Source organism: Corvus kubaryi, unplaced genomic scaffold, assembly GCF_017639235.1.
Source record: "Corvus kubaryi isolate FWS band 111438036 unplaced genomic scaffold, C.kubaryi_AGA036_p1.0 75, whole genome shotgun sequence".
NCBI classification, from domain to species: domain Eukaryota; kingdom Metazoa; phylum Chordata; class Aves; order Passeriformes; family Corvidae; genus Corvus; species Corvus kubaryi.
In genome coordinates, this window is record NW_024582062.1 from 813,939 (window position 1) to 824,636 (window position 10,698).

General features: G+C 40.6%; 1 protein-coding gene across 1 annotated transcript; it reads left to right on the forward strand.

Moving 5' to 3' along the window:
* The first annotated feature begins 909 nt into the window (after positions 1-909).
* LOC121675717 (arylacetamide deacetylase-like 4) lies at positions 910-8,314 on the forward strand. Its single transcript, XM_042051379.1, has 4 exons — positions 910-1,190; positions 3,592-3,808; positions 4,738-4,801; positions 5,896-8,314. The coding sequence occupies exons 1-4, from the start codon at positions 1,035-1,037 to the stop codon at positions 6,668-6,670; spliced, it is 1,212 nt and encodes a 403-aa protein (XP_041907313.1). The 5' UTR covers positions 910-1,034; the 3' UTR covers positions 6,671-8,314.
* Positions 8,315-10,698: the final 2,384 nt, after the last annotated feature.

Genomic DNA, 10,698 nt, shown 5'->3' on the forward strand with positions numbered 1-10,698 from the left:
TACCCACACTGCGATTTTTCAGAACAAGAATCTGCTGCCTTCACAGTCTGAGCAGACTGCTAAAAACACACTGTTCCCAAAGGTGACATCACATGTCACCTGTGCTTTACAGGTTTTTTTTTGCTTCAGGTTAAACCTTATCACTGATGATTTGTGTATGGAAAATTATGTTAGCTCCAGAGGAAGATCCTAAAGCTCACCACAGAAAAGAGCGGGCTGCTGATGTCTAGTCAGTGCTACCAGCCCTGAAACCATGAAGTCCAAGTCTAGTTTTCATCAGTTGGAATAATATTTCTACCCGGAATGACATCTGTACATAATATCTTCCTGGGAGGACAGAGACTGCAGCACTGCCAGGTACAACCAAGAGGCAGATAAAAAACCAAAGAAAACCCGACCAAATACAGCAGCTGGTGCAGGAAAAGAGAGAGCCACTGAGGAGGATGAGACAAGAACACCTCTCAGGCCAGCTGCCTCTGGCTCCACTGGACCCAGAGGTGCCATGGCACAGCAGCATCTAAAATCTGCCATCACAGGTGATGAAACGTGCTTGTGACACAGAGCCTTGATTTCAATAAAAGTCTGAAAAAGTAAGGCATGGAGTCAGAATAAAGCAAGAATCTTGAGTTGCTCAGAACATGATTACCAAGAAATGCTGCGCAGGAACTCACAAATAATAAAGACTTGCCTGTAATCAAAACCAGGGAGAGACAGAACAAGTTTTTTTCTTCTCATAAGCTGACACTACAATGATCCATCAAGTCACGGTTCTGTTGCGATGGGCACGGCCTTGCTCCCTGGAAATGTGAAAACCACTTATGCAAGCCTCTCCCGCAATTAGTTGTTACTGTCTAATTGTATGGTGGGGTTACCACATGTTCTCATCTTCCTATTAGCATTTTTAAAAGCTGGATTATGAGCTACGTATGACGGGAACAGCTAATCCTGTGCCTTTACCTTAGAAATCCTGAAGTCTGAAAAAGGGGGAGGAGACCACAGCTGGTTCCTTCTCGGGTTCCTACCAGCACAGCAAGATGGAACTTCTCCTGGCCATTTTTCTCACTGTTTTGACTGGCATTGTGGCAATTGCTTTCTATTATGAACACCCCAAAGCAGAAATTCCTCATGGAATCAGTGAGCGTCAAAAGCTTTATGCTCTTCATTACTGCATTAATTTTGGGCTTGGTCTGGTAAGTAAAACTTAATTAAAGGCTTGAGTTTTTAATTCTGTTTCTGTTAGAGTGATGTTTATTAGAATCAATGTTTAAATAAATTGCAAATATGCAACTGGACTGATTAGGTGATGTAAGCAGATTCCTTCAGCTGGGCTGGGTATAACAGACTCCCCTGTTTGCTATCCAGCACCAAAGGCAGTATTTTTGAAAAATAAAATCGGGCATACTGTGCAATTCCCAGTTTTTTCTGACAGCCTGTGTTTTAGCTTTTCATTCGTGTTGCCTCAAGGCAGTGCTGGAATGCTTAGAAGGTAACTTGTCCTGTGTATGTGGAATTTCTACTCCGTATAACACTGTGCTTGCTTACAGAGTGAGCAGCTAAATGATGTCTGTGATCTCAGCTCTCTCCTACAACCTGTCACTCTCCTCCTGAGTGATCTGAAGAGAGCTACCACATTCATCCTCATTTGCCTTTCAATTTACCTAAACAACTTTCTTATTTGAGACAGTACACATAATACCTAAAGCGACTTTCTGTGTCATTGTTTTTGACACATTTTTGATCGTTCCTCCCTTTTCATCCTTGTTTCTTTTCAAAACTAAAACATGACACGCACTTGGCTTTCTGTTTCATCAATCATCCTGTCCTGAATTAACTGCTGCCCCTGTCATTTTAAAAACCCTTCTCTGATACCTAAACCAAGCTTCTTTTAGTTGTTTAACTTGTGAAAAAAAACTGTTCCGTCTCTCTGGGTTGTGCATTACATTTCACTTCAATTCTATGTTCTAATGTTGTTAATTCTTCCTTTCTTTTCCTGACCCATTGCTTAATAAGTTTTCTTTGAAGTCAGTGAGCTCCCAAGAAGGTGACTCACCACTCTCTGGTGCCACACCCAGGCCTCAACACTGCTTTGATAGCAAACCAATAAAATAGGATAGTAATTGAAGTCAAAGTTAGTTTTCTTACAAGTATTATACAGTGTATAAACATCCACATTTTCTAAACACTGTGATTACTCTTTATCCATCAAAGTTTTATCTTTGTGTGATTCATTTGTTAAAAGTGAAACTGCAGAATTTAGAAATTTACTGGTGATCTACGTAGTTTTTACTTCTGATCATACAATTTTGTATCCTTTCTGCTGGCCAGGGAGAGGCCAAGCACAAGCACAGTTCCACACCACCTGAAAGGAGCAGAGAGATAAGGACATTAATGGAGGGTTAAACCAAAGTTTAAATGCAAGTAGAGTGTAAGTCATGTAGTAACTCTTGCTGTGGCCGTTAGGCAAATTACTTATGCCAAATCCTTTCAAGGGCTGATATCCATGATGTCAAAACTGCATGGAAAATTAAAATTTACTAGTATTTCCAGTCTTCAGCTGGGATAAAAGGCAAGACCAAACACGGTGTTTGGTAAGGTCTCCTAGGACTCCTTTTAGTAATTTCAAGACAAAGATGATCTTCATGTTCCATACAAATATGGCTAAATGCAGGCTTAACCTTTACTGTTACAAAAGTATTAGTGTGAGGAAAGAAAGTACCAGAGAGAAACTGAAGAATAAAGAAGTAAAGCTATTTTCCCACTGACACAGACCAGGAGTTCTGTAGAAAGAATTGGTATGAGACTAAAACTTTGCCACAAGACAATCCTTCCTGTGTATGGGATCAGCTCTTCAGATGGCCTAAAACAGGATACCTACACCAAATTTAACAGGACCATGTTGCTGAGCTACATGAGGTCTGTGAAATATGAGGTGAAAGCCACAAGGGCAGGTTTTTAAGATCCTTTGTATGTACAATTCTCCTTGAAATGCATATCCATGAATAATGGCAGCACAACAAATTACATTACTCATTAGAGAAGTCTGCTGCGGAAGTAGTGCAAAATTGAATCCAATATAGTGGAAATACAGTGATACTGCCTCATGTTTTTCACCTTGAGCAGGAATAGACTAGACTAGGGTACAAGTGAAACAGCTTAAAGCCATGTGGATGTGATGGAGTAGACAAGCACAGAGTGACATAAGAACCTTAGCCCAAGTGTTTAAGTAAGAATCAGTGAGCTGTGAGAAGATCAAGCCAGGGTTCAAAGCTATTCTTGGTCAGGAGGACAGCTGTGGCAGATGCTATGGATTTTTTTTTCTGCAAGTTTAAAAGCAGTGTGAGTTTGGGAAACAAAAGTATTGGATACATTTCTTCATCCAAAGCTGAAGTTTAAAATACTGTAACTACTCTCTCCTTATTTTGTTCAGGCACTGAAACAACTGACCAGGTGAAGTATTTGACACCTTTTATCTACTATTAGGAGTTTGATTGTTTTCCTACTGAATTGGCCATGGAGTTTTAAATTTTTTTCATTATCAATCTCCAGATTAGATAGAAATTTGCACTAATTTGTGGTTTCTTTTATCACCAGGCAACATTTTTGGACAAAGTAGGTATCATCTCAGAGGTCCATCTCCTCAGGATTATAATGGAGACAATACCACCATTTAAAGATAAACGTCTTCTTATCAAAGACTTAAGGTTTGAAAGGGTTAAAGTGAGAATTTACCAGCCAAAAACATCAAACAATAGCCAAAGACGGGGAATCCTTTATTTCCATGGAGGAGTTGGCTGGTTGGGAAGTATCCGTAAGTAATATAAACAATACGAGCTATAGCTACACACAGCATCCAGAAAGGGTCAGGCTGGAAGGGACCACAGCAGGTCATCTGGTCCCACCTCCCTGCTCCAGCAGGGCCATCCCAGAGCACAGGGCACAGGATTGTGTCCAGAGAGCTCCGGAATATTCCCAGTGAGGGAGACTCCACAAACACACACCACAGAGTTTCTGACCTGATACAATATATCTTAAATTATGAGAAGAGTTAGTAGATTAAGCATTACAAATAAAAAAAAAAATAATTTCAGGACAGCAGAATCAATTTATTTACATGCAGTATGCATCATGTTAAATTGTCTTTACATAGGCTATGTATCTAGAATATTCTCTGATCATTTTTAATACCTGTTTTCTTCCTTCCTCCTCATGCTTATGAGGAAAGTTGAAAATCTCATTAGCATTTTATTTCTTATTTAAAGCACCCAATTTTTGTTCACACGTGTGTACAAGCTTGTATATGTGTATTGTGCTGTGTGTCTTTACAATGGAAAAACAACGACAAAACACATTTTGGAATTTGAATTGGAAAGAGGTCAGATGATGCCTCATGCACAAGAAAAATTCTTGTACTGGATTTAGCAGGTTTTTTGTTGTTTTTTGTAAACAACTTCTCCCCTTCAAAACCACTTCAGAAGTGGCAGCAGTGGTGCTATAACTTTTAGGCTATAACTTTTCAAGGAGGGGACCAAAACCATGCATTGGTTTAAATTCTGGGTTTCCTACAGGCTGGAAGATTCTTACAGGTGTAAGGAAATGGTGAGCAATGCCCAGATCAGCCCATGCCACATGCTATACATATTGCATTAGCCATGCAACAGAGATAAGAATTTCAGAGTATTTTCATTCAATTTATTTTTAAAGCAAGTTATAATTCCATTGAACTATTTTGTTTTACAGGGGCCTATGAAAGAACATGCCGCTATTTCTGCAGGAAGACCAATTCAGTGGTGGTGTGTGTTGGGTAAGTGGAGCCAGCCCAGACACTCTGACCCTGGGTTTGCAAGCCTTTACTGCAGCCAAGCTCCTTGTAAAGTACCTATATTTAATGGTCCCGTGCCTTTTGCCAGCAGTAATTCATCTTGGGAGGAAATAGTCAACTAATCTCCAATTGCTTATTTCCAAATGAAATCCATTACAGTAATTTTATAATTTGTAGCTACCACTAAGACGTGAGGATGTTTTTGTTTTCTAGAGCCATATTCAAACCACCTTAGGCTGAAAGCCTGAAGTGTAACTGTTTCTCTTGAAAGCACAGTTGCCCATACCCCCAAATACTCATTTTAGAAGTTCTGAAAAATATAAGAACCTCATGAGTTTAAAACAAGAGGTTACAAACCAAGTGTGATATATCCACCCTCCAAATCTATACACTTGACTCTATTGTCTTAAATTCTTCAGTAAGTTTTACTTGGAGGCATGATGCATTTCCATGAAGAAGTGGAGGCAGGAAATACACATCTAACTTGCAGTCAGCCTCAGATGACCATTAAAAATATTTCTCTGATGAGTTGTAATGCTTTTTTAAAAGAAACAAAAAGTTCAGGAAAAGAGTTGGTGTCTAAGGAGTTGATTACAATTGCACTAACTGCTATTTACATCGTAAAATACTTGAAGAACCAGTAACTCATTGATTCTGCTTAAAGAATTCAGCTTCCAGAACACTGAAAACCTTTCAGATTTTCATTATCAATTTTCTATGCTGATATTCTCTAACAATTTGTTGTTAAATGTTCACTTCATTTTCTAACTGGAATTAGTGATAACTGATTGTCACACCTGCCTTGCCAGCTAATTCTAAACCAACTCTCAGGTGCTTTCAGTCACTTACAAGATATGTAAAGAAGTATTTTGCAAAGGAAGAACAGCATACTGACTCTCCCAAACATTAACAGTAGCAAATAATACATCAAAAGCACTAATTTGGATCAATTATGTTACTGCAATTATAATCTCAGAGTATTTTCCTGTCTTTTGAGAGAAATAAATGAACTACAAGATTCCACTGGGCCCATTCACTAGAAATGACTGTGCTAAAATACTTTCACCCCTATTTAGGTATCGTTTAGCTCCTGAGCACCCTTTCCCAGCCCAGTTTGAGGACTGTCTCACTGCTGCCATCCACTTTCTGAGGACTGCACAAGACCATGGAGTTGACCCTTCCCGCATTGTCGTCTGTGGAGACAGCAGTGGAGGGACACTCACTGCTGCTGTTGCCCAAGCACTGGTGAACAGAAGAGATCTCCCAAAGCTGAGAGCACAAATCCTAATATATCCTTTTCTCCAGTGTGTGGACTTCAATTTGCCTTCTTATCAGCAGAACGAGAAAGTCCCCATTTTGCTAAAGGAACGAACCCTTGTTCTTGGCTTGAAGTATGTTAATGAAGACTTGTGCCTCGAAGAATTATTTAAAGGTTGTCATGTTTCAGAAGATCGGAGACTGAAATATCAGAAATGGGTGAGTCCTGACTACATTCCTCTGGAGTTTAAAACAAGAGGTTTCAAACCAAGTCCAATATATCCACCCTCAAAACAAATCTGTGAAGTGGTCAAGTCCATGTTTGACCCTGTTTTTTCACCACTGTTGGCTGAAGACAGTGTTATTGCTCGGCTCCCCGAGACTTTCATTTTGACCTGTGAATTTGATGTGCTTAGAGATGATGGACTGCTGTACAAGAAACGATTAGAGGACCACGGTATAAAAGTGACCTGGTGCCATCTGCAAGAGGGATTCCATGGAACAGTGTTCTTCGCGCTTTTTGGCAGGGTGGTAGGATTCCGCTCTGGAACTAAAGGCCTGGAAAAGATAGTAAATTTTCTAAGACTGATTTAAAATTCTATTTCTTGCTTTCTTTTCCTGATTCCTATCTCTTTTTACTTACAAAGTTCTTCTTAAAAATCCTCCATTTTCCTTTTCTTAAATCATCACCTTAAATTTCTGCACTGCATCTGCCTTCTTTTTACCCAGTAAGTTGATTGCATGATGGCCTTTGCTTAATTTTCTCTTAGGAGAGGCAAAATCAGGTGAATTTACATTTCTTTCTTCTACCACCTCTTTAATTTTCTCTTGTAGCCATTAAAGATCTCATCCTTATAGCAAGGGGTCTGCAATGTGGTCTGGTTCAGTAAAGTTCTGGTACTATTAGAACACAAACCACGTTTGAAAACAGCCTGGGGTAGGTAACAGGGTGTGAATCTACAGGGTCAGTGTATAAAGAGTATGGTCAATGACTTAGGAAAGCCTGTATCTGGTGAGAGCTGAATTTGAGACAACCTTAAAGAGAACTGAATGTAGCAGGAAAAATGTGAACATAGACAGAAATTACAGAAGGGGAAGAAAAGGAGAGGAAGAGAGGGAAAGGGCAGGCCTGGAACTACAGATACTATAACAAGTATTGGTTAAGGAAAACAACATCTATTTAAAAAATCATGCATATACATTTTATATATAGATAATAGATATATGGGAATATAAAGTAATATCGGTTCCTTTACAAAGGGTAGGCCTGCACTGCCTGAGGCAGGAAGGACTCTTCCTTTGCGGGACAGTGTCAAGTGCCATCACAGAGAAAGGAGACTGAGGAAAAAAAAAAAAATCAAAGTTCGGGTTAGTCTTAAACTATTTACAACAAGAGATGAACGATCAAGTAAACCAATACAAAATAAAATGGCATAACAAAAGTGTAAAGCTCTTTTCTCAGAAATGAACTTAAGTACTGCCAGAAATGTCAGTATAAATGTTTTAATGACACCATTCTGAGGTGAATGTATAACTGTATGTTGCGGTTTAGGGTTCTTACTTTTCTTTCTTTCTCTCAGGGAATTTTCTCCGCTTTGTGTTGCTAGGGGACAATAACGCCCGGATACTTAAGAAAGACAAAAGAACTTGCCAAGCTCAGGGGAGGAGGGCATTCGGCCTCCTGCACTCCTTATCTGAGGGTTTCTCTCACAGGGGCAGAGATACCTCGAGAATTGGGCTGGGAAAAAAGGGGCTGGGGCAGTTGCTAGCTCCTCCTTGGAAGAATTCACCACCACTGCATGGTTCTCTATTCTGCTGTCTTCTACCATGAGTGGAGCTCTGCTGTAAGAGTGGCTGTTGCACTGGGGCCTTATTAACATCCTACCTCACCAAACAAAGGACCCTTCAACATCTGCTAGGGTGCCTCAGGGGAAAGCCCAGGATCCCTGAGCCTCTTTCCCCTCCCAGGCCGTCTCTCTCTGCCGTGTTCAAGAGCCGGGCTACTGCTGCCCAGCCCCCACCGTTTTTCTGCCACTGCTCCTGGTTTTCCCCTACACTGTAGCTCTGCACCCCTGCCCTGCCGGGACACCCCGCGGTTCCAGCTACAACTGCAAAGTTTCTGCCACCTCTTGCTTGCTACCCTGGGCGAGCCTGCCCTGCCACTCCAGCTGCTGCTCCAAGGTTCCTGCTAATATAAACAAAATTGCTCAATCAAAATTAATAAAGAAATGACATTTATTATGCGACCTAAATATCGGTTTCAAAAGCCACGATCAAGAAAAGCAGCTCCGAGCCCGGGGATCAAGAAAAGCAGCTCCGAGCCCGGGGTCGGAGCTGGGTGAACACGCATAGATCTGATCTCTACCGCATCAGACCTCCCAAGTTCACGACTGCTGCTTTGTCTGGTCCCTTCTTATACAGTTTTTGGGAAGAGTCCGAATTAATTCTATTCTTCTCGTATTCATGAAGTTTTTTTGTCCCGGAGTTGGGCCGCACAAAGCCTTTCCTGGGTCTGATGAATTGTCTATCCCGGGTGATGAGTGGGCTATTTCTGGTGATGGATGGGCCATCTCTGGTTCCTGGAACAGTTGTGATAAGATCTAACCCCACCTAGGTGGAATCCTCACTTATTGTGAAAGAAATACTTCTAGTGTTGTGAAATTTTTCTCTCAGCCAGGCTGGTGCAGGGATTTTGAAACTCGGTCTCTGTAGGGTCTGATTACATTCCAGTTTTATACATAATAGCATGAATTACATATTTTATTTATAACAATTCCCCCCCCCCCCCTTTTTTATATGGAAACATTAATTCGTGCTACTTTTTGTTACTACAAAAAAATAGAAATACTATCATCAAATATTTACTACAAATATAAAGGTATGAATATTGAAACAAAAGAATTCTTTTTAGTCATAGCTATTTAGTTTTACTTGTAACTCTAGCTTTTTCTCCTTTATCTGCTTTTCAAACTTTATCACAACCTCGGCAGCTAGTCTCGGGTCCATGGGCATCACAGCTATTTGCATACCTTGTACTACTGAGTGTATTAATCTAATAAAACATGGTATCATGCAGGGTATGAATGTCACCCCGGCTGCTGAACAAAGTATGAAAAATGCTGCTTTCTTCCACCATGTACCATCAAATAATTGTTTTCACCAAGATGCTTGTAAGATGGAATTCCATTTTTGGACTGGAACATGTGCCACCTTTTTGATTACAGCTGCGAGGTCCCTGATGGTCTCTCCAATATTCTTTTAAGTCTTCTAAGGATTGGTAAGGGTTAGCTCCAGATTGCTTGTACCAGCAAAAGGTTGACTCGACTATTCCAATCACAATTTGCTTTTCTTTTTTTTTTTTTTGACTCCAATATCTTGCAGGGGGTTCTGGTTGCCAGATTTTACTTCTGTTATTTGAATATATATATATATTGCTAGGGTGGATATACATGGGGTGTATCTCACAACCTCAGTATATTCACTTTTTTCCCTGCTGATGCAAATTATTCCTATTACTCGTTGGTCTAGAATCTAACCTTCAGGCCTCTGTGTAGTCATTGAGAACTGATTTCTATCTCTTTTTAGAAGTTGTTCTGGAGCTAAGCCTTCACCCTTCCAAGGCCATTTTTTTTGCTGATTTCAGCCCCCCACATATCCAACAGTTGGATAAACCTAACTCAGTAGTGATTTCTTGCATTAAGTCTGTGAACAAGTTAGTGTTAGGGGTTGGCCATTCCCAATTATTATACAGCTTTTCTAGTAGGTCGTATTGTTTGCTTAATGCTAATAGTCTCTCTTGTTCTATTCTCTTTTTTCTTATTTCTGATTCTTGTCTCTTGAGCTCTAATGCTACCTGTTTCATAGTGCTTTCTGGGTCCATGCCATCCTTGTTCTTAGAAAAGCAAAAGATGTTAGCATATTGCAAGCATGCCCTGTCATCATTTTCTTCAAGGTGGTCTAGTATAACAGGTTCATTGCTCAGGGTTAGTTTACCTTGATATTTTAAATTTTGCCCCACCTAGTAGGTTTTTCCATTTATAATACACATGTTTAATGTAGAGGTATCATAGCACAGATTGTTAACCTGAAAGTAGGCCACAAAAATGGGTTTCATTTTTCCTCCTATCCCAACAGTCTGATTACATTGGTTGCAAGTTGGAATAGGTTTTTGTGTGGCTTCTCTTTTATATCTATTAAGGTGGTGTCTACTTTTAATAGGAGGTGCCCTTGACTGCCCATGCTTAAAGCTTGCAACTTGGGGGTAGCACAAAATTACCCCATTTGTTTTACATATTTGGAATCGAGTGCCGTTTATATGACAGGTCTTGCCTTTCTTTCTGATTTCACAGACCTCTGGGGCTTGATATGTACCCTGTTCCTTTAAGAGGCTTGGCAGACACAGCTTACACCTCTCGGTGAGGTTTTCCCCCTCAGTGTAGGACCAGCTATCCGGCTGTAGGTTAGCTGTCTGGCATATGGCTAGGCTCAGAACCATCAGGAATCTCCACAGATGCATCCCTCTGCCTGTGCCTACGCCCACTGAGTTGCTACCAGCGGCGAGGTGAAGGATCTTCTCGGCAGCAGGGATATTGTCCTGGGATCCTGTGGCCAGATCGAGCTGC

Bases quoted from the DNA above. Each gene is read 5' to 3' on its own strand.
- LOC121675717 (XM_042051379.1), top strand. From the start codon at position 1,035: ATGGAACTTCTCCTGGCCATTTTTCTCACTGTTTTGACTGGCATTGTG. The intron at 3,809-4,737 runs GTAAGTAATATA...TTTGTTTTACAG, and splicing joins TGGCTGGTTGGGAAGTATCC to GGGCCTATGAAAGAACATGC. The intron at 4,802-5,895 runs GTAAGTGGAGCC...ACCCCTATTTAG, and splicing joins TCAGTGGTGGTGTGTGTTGG to GTATCGTTTAGCTCCTGAGC.